Source organism: Solea senegalensis, linkage group LG13 (genome assembly GCF_019176455.1).
Source record: "Solea senegalensis isolate Sse05_10M linkage group LG13, IFAPA_SoseM_1, whole genome shotgun sequence".
NCBI classification, from domain to species: domain Eukaryota; kingdom Metazoa; phylum Chordata; class Actinopteri; order Pleuronectiformes; family Soleidae; genus Solea; species Solea senegalensis.
In genome coordinates this window covers 1775380-1796293 of record NC_058033.1, presented here as the reverse complement: position 1 = coordinate 1796293, position 20914 = coordinate 1775380, and the positions used below count along the sequence as shown (strand labels likewise).

The window sequence follows — 20914 nt, the reverse complement described above, 5'->3', positions numbered from 1 at the left end:
GTGGAGGATAAAGTGGTAGAAAATGAATGGATGGATGGATTTCCATACCCCAGCCAAATGCATATTTAGCATACTATGTGTAAAACATAATTTGCACTTTGTAAGTTAACAACTAATTCAAGTTTCAACAGGATTAGAAGATCATCGAAACTCACACAGATGAATCTGCATCTGAAAAACAAAAAAAGTATTAACTTAATAACTGTTATTAGGTTGCAGTCAACTCACCGATAAGGGATCCAGGATATACAGTAAATACCAAAAACAGAGATGTATTACACTGACTTTAGACTTTTAAAACTCCTTGCATTCATACTCCAAATTCACTGTGCTCATCTGTATGGTCTTTTGGTGACAAATGTAAATGCTGCAGCATGTCCACATTAGAGACAATGTGTTAATGCTCTGAGAATGGCTGTCAAATCAGTCAGCATGTTGTGCAGTCTTCTTCTTATACAAATCATTTACGACAGACTGAGACTGAGAGGTGTAATGCTGCTTGGAGATTGTAATATCAACCTGCTTTGTTAATTAAGTAAGTAAAGATAATTTCTATAATATCATTTTCTATTTTTAAAGCAACCTCACCAAAGTGCCGTACAGATAAAACAAATACAGATAACAATAAAGTATGTATGCCCTAAGACAAATAAAAACATAAAACATTAAAAGTTGCATGCTGCAGTTGAATATCTTATACCTTAGCCTTCAGTTAGTATCAAAACTCCAAAGATGTTAAGTTTGTCCATTGTGGGCTATTGTATAAACATGGTGTCCATAGAGGTTACCCAGCATTTGTGTAACCTCAACATTGTGCCATTCCTAATTTTAAATAATTTCCTTGTTCAGGCAGTGTATGCCCTTTGCACTGGATTGAAAATATGACGTTCAGTGTGTGCTTTCAGGAGCTGTGATATCATTTTCTTACCAGGAGGTGGCGTCATAAAATAAGTAACATTGACTAAAACGCAGGATGGAGAGAAAGGAAACCTCGAAGTATCAGAAATGGAAGTCCTAGTGATGACTAACGCTTCAGTCCTGTGATGACACAGCACATATTGTGCTGACTACAGTTACAGTATATTGTAAAAGTCATCAGGCAGTAGTAACTCAGTGTACAAAGCTGTGTTAATGGGAGATCAACTGAAACACATGAGGTCCAAAGACTTCCCCCACTGAGTTGCCATATGACAGCAAGCCCACATAAAAGGCAGCAGTCAGCAGACTCAGCACACACACGTGGAGGATGGGATTGGGTCGTGACCAGGAGGCGGTAGCTCTGAGTGGACTTGAACGACCTGCGTTGTTGTGGAATCTCCTGCGCTGCATTATGCATCCTGTTTTGTGACTGACGTCACTCACTTTCACTAACTAATCTTTCACTAACATCACTTTGTTTTCTCTGGTCACCAGCTGCATTCATTACTGAAGGCAAGCATCACCATGTCTATCAGAACTATCTTCTTCTTTGTGGTCTCACTCTCCAAACGTTTCCAGTGCATGGACAGTGAACTTTGCTTCCCAGTCAGATTGGATAACAATGACAGTCGGGATTCAGACAACGACGTCCATGTAGGGAGTGGAACATGTATCCTGAAGATACGAGCTTTGCAGCAGGAGCTGCTGATCGATTTACACCAAGACTCTTCATTCATTGCTCCTTCCATTTCTAACTCAGATGTCACAACTGATTTGAGCCAATGCTTTTACTCTGGATATGTGAATGCTGACCGCTCTTCATACGCCGCTTTGAGCCTCTGCAAGGGTGTACACGGTGTTTTTGGATTTCAAGGATGGGATTATTTTATCAGCCCGGTGAAAAATGAAAGTATAGGAGGCGCTCACATGTTACAGAGACGAATTAGCGACAACCTGAAGCTCAATTCTACCTCAAGGTGCGCAGTGGACAGCGACATGCATCTACAGGTCGCTCGATCATTGGAGAAGTACAAGCATTTCAAATATTACAACAACGTGAACGAAACGCTGCTGAGGAGGATGGGGAGATCCAAAAGGTTCGCCTCAGTCCCCAGATACGTGGAGACGCTCGTCGTGGCGGACGAGTCCATGGCGCAGTTCCATGGAGATGACCTGAAACGTTACCTCCTGACCCTGATGTCGGTGACAGCGAGGCTCTACAAACACCCCAGTATTCTTAACTCCATCAGCATCGCAGTTGTGCGGATCGTGATTATAACCGAGGAGGACCAAGGTCCCAGGGTGTCCGCGAACGCAGCCCTCACGCTGCGAAACTTCTGCACATGGCAAACAAAGATGAACAAAAACAGCGACAAACACCCAGATTACTGGGATACCGCAATCCTTTTCACGAGACAGGTAAACATTATTTGTTTGTACGTGCACTGCAGACACTGATGCAAAGGCTGAGAGTAAAATGGCGTGCGTAATTGCGCATAATTACGCACATACATAATTTACGTCAATCTGGCATTATGATGATGATAAACATATTGTTAACGTCCTGTATATGTGAATATGTTTAATCAGTGCTATAAACCTGACATGTTAGACTTCCCTCCTGCTGTGTCAGTTTGGTCTGCACATCTGATGTGTGTTGAGCTCAGGGAGTGATCATTTATTCTGGTTTATCTTCATTGAGTCCCAGGAGGGGGTAGTTGATTGAACAGAATAGGCCACAAGGTTGTTGCAGTGGTTCTTGCCTTTGCAGCAGCGTGTGTGTGTGTGTGTGTGTGTGTGTGTGGGGGGTTTCTCCAGCTTCCTCTTCCATCACAGCTGAGATTGGCACAGCGCCCCCTCACACCTGTAGATGGATAAAGTGGCAGATGGATGGATGAACAGAATATTAAAGTACTACATTCAAAGGGTCAGCTGCAATGGCACCAACCAGTCAAAGGAGTTGAAATGTCTTGCCTTTTACACTAATATGACATGGCACATATACCTGTAACTTTACCTAATATAATAACTGTCAATGTCATCTGAGATTCACTAGTAGGGAGTGTTTTGTGTGTGTTAAGGCCCTGCTGAAATTTCTCTAGCTCCTCCAGGGGGACGGAGGCGTGGCTCTGCACAGCTGCAGTCAGCCTGCTGCATCTTTACAGCACATCTTTCATTCATCATTTGGCTGTAAGACTCTAGAGCTAATTCAGGAGACCCCATGTTCAACAGGATGGGATTTCTTACTTTTAGTGTGCAAGACAAACAAAATCAATTAATCCTGTGACTTAGTAGGTGTCAAGTGTATCATTTAGAGTGAACAACAAACAGGGAGGCAATTTTCGCTTATTGCTTCCTGGTGTTTTTTTTTTTTTTAAACTCTACAAACTGAGCACAAAGACTGAGAGTGAAGTAACAAACCACCACACATCTCTGGAGTCTTACAAGAGTATTCACGTGGTTTAAAAGAGTGTTTTGATTCGTGAACAAACCCTTTTACAGAGTGCACACACACACACACACACACACACACACACACACACACACACACAAGTATCCAGATAAAAATACATTCAAATGTTACTGTCATCACATTACATGGGCGTATTTCCTGAAACAGCAAAAGAGGGCTGTATCCAGATTCCTCAGAGAGGCTTATTGTGGTATGTTGTCTAAAGTCAGTTTTTTCCATGTCAACATGGTGACTCTCTTTTAACCTGGTTAGATCACCATGGCAACTTCCACTGTGAACATAACAGTCATGGCCATGTTATGTTCAGAGTGACTATTTTGTCTCTATGTTTGTTGCTTCACTGTCAGCCTTTGTGCTCGGTTTGTCTAGGTTTTAAAGCATAGGTTTTAAAGCATACCAGGAATTGATGAGAAAATAATGCAGCACATCAACCGCACTTTACTGTCAAATTCGGAAGCTTCACCTCACCCTGCCCCGTTTTCCCCTTTTGCCTCCAAAAATACGGGAGGCGATGTGGGCAAGGCCATTTGAGCTGAGTCTTCTCTGAGGGGACATGAACCACAGTGCAGACATTCTTGATTGATATTTTCCAATTATTTAGTTTTACACTTGGCCACTGATTTAGATCAAACATTTGATGTTTAGATTTAGCATTCTGATATAGATGAAATATTTGCAGTAAATGGTCTATATTTATACAGCACTTTTCTAGTCTTGGTGACGACTCAAAGATGTTGTACACTAGAGTTTTGCTATTCACATATTCACACCCATTCACTCACCCATTCTCTCGCACCTAATAGTCTGCTATGTTGCCTGAAGGAAATTTGATCTATTGTTACAAGAAATACAGCACAGCTATTGGTCAGATATGTTGTCAATTCCACATCTCCTTGGTCTTGGTCAGAACCACCTGATTCTGAATGTAAAATACTGCTCATTTGCACAATGCACATTTTCTACAGTATGACATTGCACTCCATTATGCCACTCCTTTATTATTGCACTTTTTTCTTTTCTTACTGTTGCACATTTTACATCTTATGTTTATAATACTGTTTGTATTGCTGCTTTGTTAAAACAATTTCCCCTTGGGGATGAATAAAGTATTTCTATTCTATTCTATTCTATTCTATCATAGAGCATTGGCAGGGTCTTGATCTGCCCCCCCACACCCTAACAATGGGTACATTGCAACTAACAGTGCAACATGTATTTATTTAGTACCGTATTTTACTATCTATCTATCTATCTATCTGAAGGCCAGAGAAAAGTGGCAGGAAAACCACTGATAGTCGGGACACACATTCAGAAGACATATGTCTTTAAGCGGTGTCCATTCTTTGAATTTGAACTTCAAATTATAATTGAACACAAGCTCATTTGCAAACTCTACACTCAGCTGACATAATCTGTGGCCAGTATCTGTGATATGGCTCCATAAAACCACACCAATTCATGCAAAACATCCTGTATAGTGTGCATGATGTACATTAATGTTCACACAAAAACTATTCCCATCATTCACAACTAGCTACTGTGCAGAGGTGAAGCAGAAGTATAAACCTGACTTAACTGTGTGAGTTAAGCAGTCTTCCTGAAAAAACCTGAAAAATGACCGTGCCTTGTCGGGATGACATTGTTTTCTGCAAAGTTGTGCTGATCTGAGGAGTAGTGGAGGGGGTGTGTTGCAGTGTCTGAGTGGTATTTCTCTGCAGCTGTAGAGAAATGAGACTTGAATGAGAATGAGAACTCATTTATATAGTAACCTTTATAAGTATTTTTTTTCATATGATTTGGCAGTGAAAAGAGGAAAGATGTCTCAACCATAATGTCCACTATCATTGGTAGAGCCATCCTTCACTCACAGCAGGTGCTGCTGCTGACTTATAGATAATAGTTGTCTCTTTTTTAGAGATGCACCGAAATTAAAATTGTTGGCCAAAACCCAAAACCGAAAATCCTCACAAACGTCTCTTTAGTTAACTGCTCAAAGGGGGGCGAAAATAGAGAGAATGTTCTCTGGTGTGAAGTCTGGGGAAGCAGGAATAGACAGGAGCCTGCTGGCCGCTTTTTGCATGTGTCATCACAACATCCTGTTTTGGTCATTTTGTTTCAGTGATAAGTCTTTCGGCTGAATTTCTCCTCTGTGAGGAAATGGCTGTCCTTTACATTTGGTATCCCATAGGGTAAATACTTTGTGTAGTTTGTGGTTTATAGTACCCTCAAACCAAGCTGCTGTGATGGCTCAGGCTTTGAGAAGCATGTTCATATGAAGTGCTGAAACATCACATCACGTCAGCACTGATTGTATGTGCACCCTCAACCCCTGCATTGCAACCCAACTTAGTGGATTTAGTGCATTCATTTTATGAAGGCTCAGTTGTGCGTAACAGACGTTTCCACAATAGCAGTGGTGTTTTTTTCAAGCTGGTGCAGCAGACATGTACTGTACAATGGCAAAGTGCTTACTTGACATTCTCCTGCATTTTTCTTCATCTCCACTGGTGAAAATACACTAAATGCATGACTTGGTGACAACACTGGTCAGTTCAGTCAGTTGTGTTGTTGTCGTTTCCCACAGCTTTCATGAAGCCTTTGAGGTGTTGTGTATTTTATAGGTTTTATGACGACCAAATCAGTGTTGTCCAGGGACAACTACAGTCATCTTTGCACGTAAAGTTGCACGTAAAGTTCATTTCATGTAAATAGACGATCTCCAAAATTAACCTACTGTATGTAATTATCTCACAGCACGTTTTGACAATAGATAATAGCTCGGGACAAATATGTCTGTTTGTAAACACTGTCTGTAAGAACTGCAAAATTAGACATAATTCTTCCAATCTTTTCGTCTGAGCTTTGAATAGTGATCAAGGAAGATTTTATACTTTTGAACATTGCATCAAAATCCCATCATTTAAAAACCTGGGAAGTAGTTAAAAGCATAAAAATCTCATCTTTACACAGATTTATTTTACATGCTTCTTGGTTTTTCAATTATACATAAAAAATGCAAAGACAGTAACGAGATGTGGTAAATGTAGGACAAAGCAAAAAACAAACTAATTGGCACGCAAGTTTCCTATCATTATTTATCTTTCAGATTTTAATCCTTTGCTCGTCGATTATCTAAATGTTCGGATGAATGCACACATGTACACATCCAGACATATTTATGCTCACTTAAGTACATCTGGACTAGATTTTCACTGGCCAACAACTGTGTGTTTGAGTTCTTTTCAGTTTATTTTAGGATTTATATGTTACTGCACTTTTTCACAGTTTTCTGTTGGCTCTGTGAGTTATGTGTACATTCAAGTCAGCTCACGATTGTAGGGGCTGTGTGACATAAAGACATTGAAGTGCACTGAGAGAAAAGCTATGACAGTGCTGTTTATAGAGAGCAGGAAGATGGCTGGTTCTCTGTGGTGGTTACTGCTGAAGTTGTCCTATGATTAAAAGGTTCGGCTCCAAATAGATAGTCTCTACTATTAGGTTTAAAACCTTTTGGTGGAGAGAGAGGTCATGCCGAAACCTTGCTCTGACATGGAAATGTTATGATTGGAGATACAATAGCCCAGAAGAAGGTGAACTGAACTGGGTGGTAGAAACGCTTGCTTTGCATTGTCAAATCCTTTCCCAGTATCTAGAAAACAAGTCTTATGGTAATGTCAACTAAGGCTTGGAAAAACGTTTTAATCAGTTTGAGAGATTTTCTGCTGTTTATTTGTATACAGTGGCTGTGTTTTAGTTAGTTTTGGGGTAAAATAATCTTCTAAGCATAAATGAGAATCATGAAGAATTGACCGGCTGTGTTATTTGCAAATTTGTCAAAATAACACCCACCATGGTATGATGGTGATGAGTTTGCAATTTTGGAAAAATTACTTTTTTACTATTTATTTTAATAGAGGACTATTTATTTATTTATTTATTTATTTTGATCAACTTTCCTTGTAGTTTTTGGTTTTATTCATGACAATCTGAGGACATATGTATGGTAAGTGACTATAGGGACTTGGAGGTATAATTACATTTTATTTTAACTTCGGAAGTGTTATTTTTGTAGTTTGTATCATTGTTTCGATTGGAAGTGAAATTTCGTAACATTGTTAATGGCTCAAAGTAAGTCAAGCAGGGGAAATTGAGACACGTTCAGAGCTGGTGTTAACATCTGTCCAATCACAAGTGGACATTGCTGAGTACAGGTCTGAACCAGTCGCGGCTCGTCAATAGTCAACAATGCAGACAGAAGTAGACAACTTCTGTTAAACATAAATAATTCAAAATAATTTTGTAATTGAAAGATTACTCACATATTGTATGGCATAGCTTGTTGTGCACACTGTTGGTTGTATTTAACTATTTTCTGCATAATTACATATCTTTCATATGCCGGCAACATGAGTGTGTGCTCATGTGCTTCAGCCTTTGGGAGAATTACAGTAACTGCTGGGGCATGCTCTTGTGTGCAGCTGCAAATCTGACTGTGTCACTGCTGACTGAGTTGATGACTGAGTTTTTTTGGTTTGTTTTTTAGACAATTGTCTTATTTACCTTTGCCAAATAATTTTTTTATTTCCTTAAAAAAGTAAGGGCTGTGTAGAGAGAAAATTAGAGAAAAGCCATCTTAATTCAAATGATAATGTCCATCTCCATCTCATTCCATGTCCATGAGGACCATAAGAACTTAATTTATCATAGCCTGAATAGGACTTCTTGTCCATAATCAGAGGTTGTTTACGGATGCAGTTGACCATATTACTTTATATAATATAGCTACTCATTACTGCTAATATTACTCTCATCCATGTTTCATCTAAGGATTGTCCTTTTCTGAGGGTCACATGAGGAATTATGAGATAATATATGTTATGAATTGTCGCTATGCAAATAAAATTGAATGAATTCATTAATGTTCTTTTTCATGCGTGAATGCAAAGTGTCTCCAGGGGCACCTCTCTAATTGTTTACTAACCTTAGTAATTAAATGGTTTATGCCACATTTACTAGCAATTGCGTAAAGGTTAGTAATTAATATTTACATTTACCCCATTGGTGGTGTAAGTCTACTATAACCTAGGCAGCTGCTAGCAAGGTCAAGGTCAAGGCATCTTTATTGTCCCAAAGCAGGGAAAATAGGATATTCAGATATTCAGAGATATTACACAGATGGACAACAACAGATAACATCATAGGCAGAATAAACATCATGGCAGATTAAAAGAACCAATAGTAAAGATAAAATATGATTAAAAAAATAATAATATATAAATAAATAAGCAGCATGGACGCATAAAGTGCAAAATGTACAGGTGCAAGGTGCCCAAGCAGGTTTCCACAGCCTGAACAATCTGTAACCAATAAATATGAGCACCTGGCAATTACAAATCATTGATAAATGATCCGCTATTCAGTACCTGAATGGCAGCGGGGACAAAGGAATCCTTAAATCTCTTAGTCCGAAGAGTAGGCACCTTCCACAGACGTCCTGACAGCAACAGTACAAATTCAGACTGAAGTCTGAATCTGAAAATCAAAGAAGCCTTTCTGAACATGTGTCTACTATACAGGTTTCCATACCAAGCAACAATACAGAACATAAAAACTGATTCAATAAAACCTCTATAAAGGAGGGTCATCATCTCTGAGCGGACATTAAAAGATGACAATTTCCTCAAGAAATAGAGCGGTTGCTGAACCTTTTTTGTTGTGGAGGCAACGTGAGCATCAAAGCATCATTTATCATTGACAACCACTCCCAGGTATTTAGAGCTGTTCACCAGCTCAATATCTGCACCTTTAATGCTGGATACAGGACAAGGACTAGACCTCCTAAAACTGACCATCATATCTTTTGTTTTGGACACATTTAGTTGGAGGAAGGATACATCACACCAAGATACAAAGTCATCTATGACAGGCCCATAAAGAAGCTCATCCCCTTCAAGAAGACTCATGATGACAGAGCAAATAAGAATGTGTGTCTATTTGCATAGAATGTAAAGTAATGTAGAATGTAAAGTAATGGGAAGAGACAGCATCCTTGAGGAGATCCAGAGGAGGACAGAAGCTGATTTGAAAAGCAGCCATTTACCCTCACACACTGGGACCTGTTGGTTAAGAAGTCCAGTATCCAACCAAAAAGATTAAAATCCAATTTAAAAATACTGATTAGCTTCTCTGCTAACTGGTGTGGCTGGACAGTGTTACATTACATTACATTACATGTCATTTAGCAGACGCTTTTATCCAAAGCGACCTACAATAAGTGTTAAAAGCAGATCAGAAATCTATAAACAACAGACTTGCCTGAGTTTTGATCCCTCAAGGTGGCGATACAGAAGATGTAACTGTGTGACAGTGGCGTCCTCCAAACCTCTACCAGGCCCTTATGCAAATTGTAGGGGATCCAATATTTCCCTACCTGCACTTTTAATGAGCTTCTCCAACTTCTTCATAACTAAAGATGTCAACACCTCAGGCCTGAAATCATTAAGTGTTGAAGGCTTTTTTTTATCTTTGCAACAGGGACAATAGTGGAATGTTCCATAACTTAGGGACCTTTTGGGAAAGTGAAAAAATAAAATGGAAGATGTTGCACAGATGCAAGAACATAGCAGTACTAAACACAAAGAGAATAACGGGTTATTTAGAGGGATGACGTGACTAGAGTATGGAACCTGTGATTCGGCAAAAGGGTTCTGAGAGACAGAATCCACACTTCACCTCAGCCATCATTGCAGAGAAAATAAATAATTGCGGAGAAAAAGCAACAGTACGATTAATTGAAAGCGTTAAACAGTTAGTGATGACAAGGATGTAAACAAATAGACTATAACATCAATAACATTCCCCGCAACAAGATACATTCTCAACATTAACTTCATAAAACTGGAAACCATTTAGGCTACATAGTTGCAATTAAATAAACATCAGTGCAAACATCTAGCCAACATCTGGAAATATAAAATGAGATCATTATTTTTTTAATCATATTTTATCTTTACTATTGGTTCTTTTAATCTGCCATGATGTTTAATCTGCCCATGATGTCTTCTGTTGTTGTCCATCTGTGTATTATGTTTGAAGTGCTGACACTGAGGCTCATTTCATCACCATGGACAGCACTATGAAATCACGGCAACAAACCATACCAAATAAATTCATGCATCCTCAAACTACAATACAATTTCAAATGCACAAGCTGGTAATACAAAGACTATTTTTAAGATACAATGGAGTACGGTGCAAATGGAGTACGGTGCAACCGGCGCAGCACAGTCCACTGTTGGCCGGGGAGAGGACCCGCAAGGGGATCCTTCCACACATTCTCAGTTTTTTGTATGTGTATGTGTTATCTTTCCTTTTCCCTAATAGGAGTGTCAGAGCCACTCAATACACTGTAATGCAGGGCATATTGTAATGAAACGTCAAACAGATGAAGTACCCAGCACTTTTCAAACCACATTTAAGCTATGGTTAATGTCCCTGGCACTTTTATAAACAAAGTGACACCATTGGCTTACAACATACGCCTACCTTACATGAAAATGAAATCCATTCGCCTTGTGAAGTGGGAGATGGCAGCGTAGTAAAGTTTGTGCTTTGACTTCAAAAAGGAAGTCCTTTCTCTATGGACATCAGTACCAATGCTCCCAGGCGATCCTGTCCAGTACTGTTTCTGGCATGCGTCTTGATTCGCTTCACAGCCGAGTAAGACCACTCCACGTGGGAGGTGGACAGAATTTTCGGTCTTGAAATGTCATAACCTTTTCTTTTAATTCGAGTTCTGGAGTTGGACTTTTTTATTACTTGAAGTTTTTCTGTGAAAGGCCGCCTTGACCGCTTTTCTGTGAAAGGCCGCTTTTGAGTTTTCAAAAACTATAGTGAGAAAAAAAAAAGACAAAACAAAACAGTTGAAACAGACAGAACTCATAGACACAATTGCATGAATGCCATACATGGATATCATCTCCAGTGTGTGTCGTATATAATATACATACATACACACTTGAATGGGATGGAGGTGTGGTCGATTTCCAACCAGAAAGGATTAGTTAGCGTCTGAATGATGTTTCGATATCCCACTGTTGCTAGGGGTAACCCCAAATACTAAGATAACTGGATCTGGCTCAATTATTTTTTTTACAAATATAAGAGAATGTATTGAAAATCTCTGACCAGAATGTGTGTAGTTTTGAGCATGTCCAAAACATGTGTCCCAGAGTGCCAGGAGCCTCATGGCATCTGAGCCGGCGCATATCTGGGCCAGTCTGACTCCACAGAGGTGCAGGCGTGCCTCAACACAAATTGAGGATGTATGTACTCTTTTGATAGCTCTTTGCCAGGTTTCCTCAGAAAGCTCCATGCTCAAGTCTTCACCCCACCATTCTTTCAGATGGTGGAGAGAATTACCTTCCATGTCTTTAAAATACTATATAACAGAGACACACAACCTGGTATGTGGGGCTTAAGCTTCAGACATTCATCAAGTGGGCAGGCTGGAGGTTTGTGCGGAAATGATTGAAATTATGTACGAGTGAAATTGCGTACTTGAAGGTACCTGAAGAAGTGGGACTTTGGTACGTTGAACTCTTTCACAAACTGGTCAAAAGAGCCAAACAGTCCATTAATGAATAGGTCCCCTACACAATGAAGTCCCTTCCCAAACCAAGTCTGAAAAGCTGCATCTAACAAAGAGGGTCTAAAAAGGGGATTGGCGATAAAAGGCATTGACACCAAAGCTTGCATAAGGCCAAAGTGTTTACGAAATTGGGTCCATATACGTAGAGTGCCTCTCACAATTGGATTGTCTATATGAGCCCCCACTGCTAATGGTAATGGGCCACACAACATAGATGCTAAGGAGATTGGTGAACATGCCTGTTGTTCCATGAGAGACCAGTTTGGACCTTCCCCTTTCACAAATGTATTGTACCAGACAATCACTTTATGAATATTTGCTGCCCAATAATAATATAAAAAGTTTGGCAGCACAAGACCACCATTTGTTTTGTGTTTCTCCAGGACAGATTTGCGTACATGTGGTATAGTCTTATTCCAAATGAATGTGCTAATACATTTATCTAGTTCTTTAAAATATGATTTCGGCATGAAAACAGGAACTGTCTGGAATAAGTATAGACATTTTGGTAGAACAACCATATATTATATTATATTTTTAAATATATATTATATTATATATGTATAATAAATTAATTAATACTAATTAATTCATATAATTATTTAATACTCATATTTTTTGGTCCAGAATTAATGTTGGGCCTTCTCTGAAGGCGTAGAAGGCCCTGAAGGTTCCCCACTGGTCCATATATTGAAAGATGTATGATAGAAAATGTGCTGCACATAGATGCGCTGTATGAAAGTGTGTGAAGTGAATGGAGAAATAGCAAAAACTGTAGTGTAAAGCAGCTTTGAGTGGTCATCAAGACTACAATAGTAGTAAAGACCATTTACAGTCAGACTTGTTAAAAGCATAATTTTTGTTTTTTGTTTTGTTACTTACTCAACTTTCATGTTTCATGTCTCTATGTTCTAAGATCCAAGCAAATAACAAGGGCGTTGAAGAAGCCTAATCATTTGATGGGAATCTGCCAGCTTTCTCTGTTCAGCTCACTTCTGTTTTGTCCAGGATCTGTGTGGAGCCTCCACCTGTGACACTCTTGGCATGGCAGATGTTGGCACCATGTGTGACCCCAAGAGAAGCTGCTCTGTGATTGAAGATGATGGCCTGCCTTCAGCCTTCACCACTGCCCATGAACTTGGTGAGCTGGGAGACACCACCACTTTTCTGTGTGAATGCATGAGTACGGCCATAGATTAAAGCATCTGTATGTTCATAATAGACACATATTTGATATTGTGTTCTGTATCTGCAGGACACATTTTTAGCATGCCACATGACAATGTAAAGGATTGTGAGGATGTATTTGGGATACTGCAGGACAACCACATGATGTCTCCCACACTTGTTCAAATCAACCGCACCAGCCCCTGGTCTCCCTGCAGTGCTGCGATCATCACTCAATTTCTGGACAGTGGGCACGGTGAGTTTCTGGCTGTCCTGAGTCTTGTGTATGAGTACAAACAGCCAAAGTCAAGACATCAAACATGGATGTATACACATAAGAGCAGCTTTTTTACATTTTGGCTTTTGTTTCCATTTTAAGCGACTTGCTCCTTGGAGCTCCCACAGGCAAAAGTTGGTAATCATCATTACTAGTTAGCCATCACTCCTAGAAAACAACAATAGGCATGTTTGTTGTCCTGATCATTGGTCTGATTGGTTGTAGGTCTATCAGTACAGGAGCATTTTCATCTGTGTCTGTTGGTCATGCCTCTTGAAAATGGGAGGTGACTACTCCCTTTTCAGACTCCATCTTAAATTAGAGTGTGATGCAGTCAGACATTAGCCAGGCTAACTTGAATGGTAAATAATAAATAGGCTAACAGAAATGCATACTTTTCTTAGTTTAAATTTCATATGTAAGTAGCACATTAGTTAAGTGAATTTGTGTAACAAATCACTAACAAAACTAAACAATGAGCCTTTTGTTTGAAAGAGATGCTTATGTCAGCTGGTAGTTAAGCTAAATGTGCTGTATTGTTAATACAAAATAAATAAATAAACCTGTAAAGTGTCTGTAAGTGAGTCCAGCTGCACATAACTCCCTCCCTGGGATGTGCAGATATTGTCTGGCCAGCCTGGAAAACCATGACATATTGGCTTTCCACAGTCAACAGGATTAGAGGGTATCGAGACCAAGAAAAGACCAAGACCAAGACCAAGACAGACCAAGTCACGACCAAGACCAAATTGAGACAAGACTGAGACGGGGGAAAAAACAGACTAGTGTTGAAGTTACACAATAAATTGCATGAATTTAAGAACAGCAGCTTACTGGGGTTCAGCAGCTTACTGGGGTACATATTACAAGGTATCCTTTCAACTACAGACAGAACAATACAGAGACATATTATGTCATGTGAGCTCACTCACTGTAAATGTTTTCACAGACTAGGTGAAATAAACAATGTGTAGCAATTGCATGATGGCTGTTACTGCACTATTAGAGGATTGAGACTCCCTTAACTTTTGTGAAGGGACTGACATGACTGGTACTGACTGGTCACAAAGTCAGTATTAGTCACCTAAAGAATGGGAAATATGGAACTGTTTTAAATCATAATTAATTTGTATATGAAATTGTATCATCAAATTGAAGATACACAATTATAAACCTGAAATTGCCTTTGCAAATTAAACTGTATGATATCAAGTTCCCTGAAATGGATTAGGCCAAATGTTAAGTCAACACATGCATATCTGTGATATGCAGATGTTATTTTTAATAATTATCAATGATCCCATTTATTTAGTGAAACAACACCATTTTAAGTACAATACTGCAATCCAACAATACAAAGACATGTGCACATGTGCACATGCCACAAGCGTGCATTTACACACACACACACACACACACAATGGAGTGACTAGTGACTTGTAAAGCAGTTGTTTTCAGTGTAACTGAATCACTAGAGTCAGTTCAAAATATTCAAAATTTTGACCGGAGCACAGAGTCCGTCTGACAGTCACTGGACTGAGACACAGCAGCAGGGTTTGTGATGCCGCCCGCCACTCGCGATCAGCACTGCTGTCGCTAAATACACCAGACTCCTCTGTTAAATATTGAGATTTTAGACATTTCTCTGGTAGTTGTTGGAGATTAAACAACATTTTTAGGATTGTAAAGTATTTTTAACTGATCTGCAGTTCGGCATTGTTCGGCTTGATTTTTGTGTCGGACGTCTCTTCCTGTGGCGGCACTAGACTTGTAGTCAAGACCGCCTAAACCGAGACCAAGGCAATACCAAGACCAAGACTAGAGGGTATCAAGACCAAGACCATGACCATGTAAAAGTGGTCTTGGGACATACAACTCTATCTGGAGGAAGGGTTTTACTTTGTTTCGGTGCCATTAGATACACTTGAAAAGTGAAAAGACAATAATGGTATGTAAGCTTCACTATACTCCTCCTGGGTCAGGACTTTGGTTGTGCAAGGCAAGGGGCAGCTACAGCTCCCTGTTTGCAGCAAAGAGCATTTGAATCTAGGAACTGACTCTCTGCTACTTTCATTAGTACTTTGGTTATTGTACATACTCTCCTGGTATAACGACACAGCATGTGAGGCCTCACAAACTAACTAAATTAAAAAAATATTGTTGCATTAGTATTAATACATTTTTAATTGTATTAATGTATTAATACATTTTTAATTGTTTTAAAAACAATTCTTAATGGCAATGAATGACTGATGATTACTATTAAGATCCCCAAGGCAGACTCATTGAATAAGGTTTAATTGGTTGACAAACATGTCACCATATAAAGCATGATTTCATGCTCTGGTGGAAGAGTCTAGTTTGTGTCAGACTTTTTCCAGATTTCCAACTTCAGTCATATTATTTTAATGCAACTGAGACCAGGATTGGATTTTATTGTCCATCTATAGTTATAATGCAATATCTGCTGGCCTAAAGTCATGATGAAGAAATATCTATTGAAAGCCAACAAAATCATTTGGATGCAGATTGTTTTCCAAGCAGGCAACGCCACAGGACTTGGCCTGGAAGCAATGATAAAATTTTACTTTAAAACTGCTCCACATCTGTCCTAAATTAGAGGGCTTGTTCTGGGGAGAGTCACCAGAGAGGTTTGGCTAGTGAGCTATATATCTGCCCCAGTATTTCCCATGCAGTTTTACTGTAAAGTCTTCTGGTTTTCTCTGTCTTGTTCAGGGATGGTCTGAGAGTAAAAGAATACAGGATCCAGAAAAAGACACAGAAAAGTATTTTTGTTTGGCCAGGGAATGATTGATGATGACCTAACAGTGTTGTAGACCGGGTTCTCATGGGTGACTGTCATAAATCTAGACTTAAAAAAGCAGTGAAGAGGAAAAAAGCATTGTTCATTCACCACACACACACACACACACACACAGCCAGGACAAACGCAAAAAACCCCCACATTGCTCATAGGTTCAACTATCGATCAAAACCTCATTTCCTGCACCTTGGAGTAGACGTTTGTTTGCCATTCCATTTAAAAGCCAGGTGCAACCGTCAGGCACATAGCTGTTTGAATGGCGAATGTAGGAAACTAGAGAAGTGAGCGATTATCTGCTGTGGAGGAGATGGATCGGCTCCTGTGCAACCTTAAGAATCTGAGGTCTATTTTTGAAAACTCCAGAATCTGGATTTGCATTGAAGAGTGGATGGTTGTTTGTCTGTACATGTGGCCCTGTGATGGACTGCGACCTGACCAGGATATACCCCGCCTAACGCCCTATGTCAGCTGAGATTGGCACAACACCCCCCACAACCCTCATGTGGAGGATAAAGTGGTAGATGATGGATGGACATTATACCTATTTTGTGGGAAAAAATAATTTTTTTTTGTCATGTCATGTCTGGGGTCCGTACATTTCCCATACTCTCATAGATTCAAATGGAGTTCTTGCAATCACTGGAGTCTCCCTCAAATGGCTATTCAATACATTTTCACTTCCAAAATGGTCCCAGGAACAACCTGGAAGACATTATTTGTGAACGCACTCCAGGGTAGAAAGTGCATGAGTGTGCAAGGATGCAAACTGAGACCTAGCACCAGTTTTTCCCCAGTGCAATTGTCTCATTTTGAATGTGTAATTTCCCCATTTGAGTGAGATGTTTTGTGCTTCTCTGAAGAATCCTTCCTTTGTTTTCATACATTTTTCATGTTTCCAAGCACTAGCATATTAAAATATTAGCCTGTTCCTGGAAAGGTTTTGTGTGTGTCATTTATTGTGAATGCGGTTTGTGCCTTTGTGCTAGGTGCACTGTATTTTGGTTAACCAATTAAAGCTAAAATTTCCAATCCAAAGGTTTATTCTAGTATAAATGTATCTCTGAAAGTCATACAAACAAGAGAACATGAGCATAGGGATTATGGGGAGAGTTTCAGGAGGAAATGGGTTGGGTGATGTGTGGGGCTATCATGCGTGTTTGTCTGCATGTAATATGTGGCTTGTCTGAATACACTGCAGCAAGCTGAGCTTCCAGTTCAAAGAGCCCAGATCACATGGTAATAATTACTTCCACAATCCATATATAACTCTCCCTCTTCTAGGGAAATGTTTGCTTGACCAGCCTCAGAACCCGTTCACCCTCCCTGACTTGCTGCCGGGAGCAATCTACACCCTGGAACGTCAGTGTGAACTTGCATTTGGAGAGGGCTCCAAGCCTTGTCCTTTCATGCAACCACCATGCGGACGTCTGTGGTGCACAGGAAAGTCTAATGGCCATTTGGTGTGCATGACTCGACACTTCCCCTGGGCAGATGGCACTAGCTGTGGGGCTGGAAAAGTGTGCGGCAAAGGTGTCTGCTCTGACAAATGGGTCCAAAATGTGAAGGTAGCTTTCACACACAGACTCTTGAACTAATACATACTGTAGAGTTTTATCACAAGGGTCTCTTGTTATTCCTTCTTGTGTATTTCCAGGTGGATGGCCGCTGGGGTAAGTGGGGCACATTTGGTTTCTGCTCACGCACATGTGGAGGTGGTGTCCAGTTGTCTAAAAGAGAGTGTAACAACCCAGCTCCGTTAAATGGTGGTAAATACTGCCAAGGGGTTCGGGTCAAATACCGCTCCTGCAACTTGAACCACTGTCCTGACACAGGTATGAGTCGCTCAAAACAAGTCAAGAATGTCCATTGGCATTTTACCCTGCAGCATTCACACTTCTCATCTTCTTACCCTCCCTTTTTCCACTTTGTGCAGGTGTAACTTACCGTGAAGAGCAGTGTGAGAGCAGTGGCCGGATATTCAACAGTAACCACATAGCTCCCTCTGTTGTTTGGATACCAAAGTATTCTGGAGTGTCACCTGATGACAGATGTAAACTCATTTGCAGAGCTAATGCCACTGGCTACTTCTATGTTTTGGCACCCAAGGTAATGTGGCTGGTAATCAGACAAAATTAAAGATACAATTCAAGATATGAGTCCATATAGGATCATTTCTAATATTCGCCAGCCAGCTGCTTTTGGTCATAGACCGAAGAAAGGGCAGGAGGAGAGGAGGACAGATTATTTATTATATTTCAGATCGCATGGTGTGGAGTGAGCTGAAGCAGCAGTATGCAGCTGTATGTTTTAACCACGGAGTAACCAAATATCATAGATTATAACGTGATACTATATTGTATAAACGTGATCATTGAAGAGTAACTAAACCCCCAAACCACTTTTTGTCAGGTTAAAACTAGTGTATATGGTTATCTAGTAATATTATTTAGCGGTCCAGGTCCAACTCTTGGTAGTTAAATTATTTGAATTACATATTTATGTTAAAAATGGGTGGCTGCCTTCTCTGGCTAAACACCTCCCATTAAATTTGAATTTTCGTATGAGCTGGCTCGTACCGGGCTTGGAGTGTAAAGTGTAAACCCTCCCTTCCTTGTGTGTCACTCTCTCACTAGGGGCGGGTCCCAGGCTCAGGCAGCTGCAGGTTACACACCTGGTGCCAATCTCATCAAGGCTCTGCTTAAATACTCCAGCTTTCAAGTCACTCACTGCCCGATCATTACAGTTTCTTCGTGGTAAACTATGTCAGGCTGAAGTTTTCGTAGTGTTTCTTCCCAGTGCTTTCGAGAACTTATTTTGTGTTTCCACTCATTTCAGAAAACACATCACAGAAAGAGTCCTCGTGAGTTCAGCATGCTTCAGTTTATTTCCTGTTCTGTTCCATAGGAAAGACAATTACCTGACTGACTACAAGTCCTGGGAAACATGCACTGAGCCCAAAAACGTTGTGCTGTTCAACATCGGCCTGTTCGGCACTCTGGCGGCGGTCAACTGCCTGCAGGTGCTGCTCTGTGCCATTCAGGTCATCAACGGCCTGGTTGGCTGCCTGTGTGGAACCGGCAACAGAGAGGTAAAGGAAAATCACACGATGTAGAAAAGCTCTTTAAGCACCTTTTTTAAACTTGATACCTTCAGACCATACATGACTACACCTGTAAACCTTATTTTTCTGGGTTTTTGTAGTGTTCGCGTTTACTTGGTAAACAATGGCCCTTTGAGAGTGCCAATCATTCATTAGCACTTTAGCACCCGAGTTTCTTTTAACCAGAAAATTAACCTGTGCTTTTGCCCATTTTTCCAGAATAACTTTCAATATCTGGCAGTTTATTTGCAATTTACTGCACATTAAATTAGTGCATTAACAATTTAAAATGAAGATATACAGTTTTATGTAGAAAAACATTATAGTTGTACACGGACACCAGAAATTAGAACAGTATACAACATATTTTAAATAACATTTCTTTGAGTCTTTGTCTCAATGTCCAAAAAAATGGACAAAAATTACAAAATTACAGTAATCGCAAACATGTCGTCATCATGTTAATGGCGTCAAACTTACGACCCTCAGGCCTCATGCGGTCCCTCAAATCGATTTCATACAGCAAGTTATAATTATTTTTAGTATGTTTTGTATTTTTATATATTTGATGCATCATGAATATATATGTGTATATATATTTTTTTTGTGAACTATATATAAATATTTATTGTTCCATTTCAAAATGAACACCTTTTATTTTGAAAATGGAAATAGAAAAACTCAAAACGCCACCCCGTGCATTTTTGGTGTAAACGCACAGGGTCTCAAAATGACTTCAAGCTAAATTGGGTATGAAGTCTGAAACACTTATTTTGGCATTTCTTTCTGTTTCTGTTCTGAATTAATATTTATTTTTGCATCGTAAATGTTTTTATTTATGAAGTATATCCTAACAAGCACTTGTGAACTGTATTTTAAGCTCATATTGCTCAACAGCTAGATTCTCATTGGCCCCCAGGTCATTAGATTTTGACACCACCTGCAGTCGAGCTGCTGATACATTTTCATTAAGGAATCAATACAAATATATGGACACTGAGACGGATCTCTGGTATTTCCAATACCAATGACACATTAGTGTAGGGTTTTGTTTGTTTTAGCTACTTTTTGTCGAGTCACTTGAGTTTTTCTTGACATACCTTCACTCAAGCACCAGCTTCTCAAAACACAACACACATTGTAGAGTGTAACCTTTCTATTATTAAATAAACAAATGCCGTTGTCAGCTGATTAACACCAGCGCCACAGGACTCTGTTTCTCAGTATAGCAGTGCTTTGTTTTCGTGTCTGTGGAGACACGGAGTGATTTTGTTTGAGCTACTGGCAGCAAACTCCAGGTTAAGGAATTAACCCCAGTTCTCTGAAACAGAGGCGAAGTATAGGGACACATGGCGACACCGAAAAAGTTTGATAAAGAACAGAAAATCTCCACTTAGCTCCGTCTCAACACAGCCAATCACATGCACTGTTATATCTCAGTGCTTTATCCTTATTGGCTCTTTGACACTGATGAGATTAACTCCGCCTTCACTCCCCTGGCCGAC

At 39.8% G+C, this 20914-nt stretch overlaps 1 protein-coding gene across 1 annotated transcript; it reads left to right on the top strand.

Moving 5' to 3' along the window:
- Positions 1-1223: 1223 nt before the first annotated feature.
- LOC122779295 (A disintegrin and metalloproteinase with thrombospondin motifs 15-like) lies at positions 1224-19189 on the top strand. Its single transcript, XM_044041472.1, has 7 exons — positions 1224-2337; positions 13050-13182; positions 13297-13464; positions 17591-17874; positions 17964-18141; positions 18243-18415; positions 18943-19189. Exons 1-7 carry the CDS (start codon positions 1444-1446, stop codon positions 19009-19011), a joined length of 1899 nt encoding a protein of 632 aa, XP_043897407.1. The 5' UTR covers positions 1224-1443; the 3' UTR covers positions 19012-19189.
- Positions 19190-20914: the final 1725 nt, after the last annotated feature.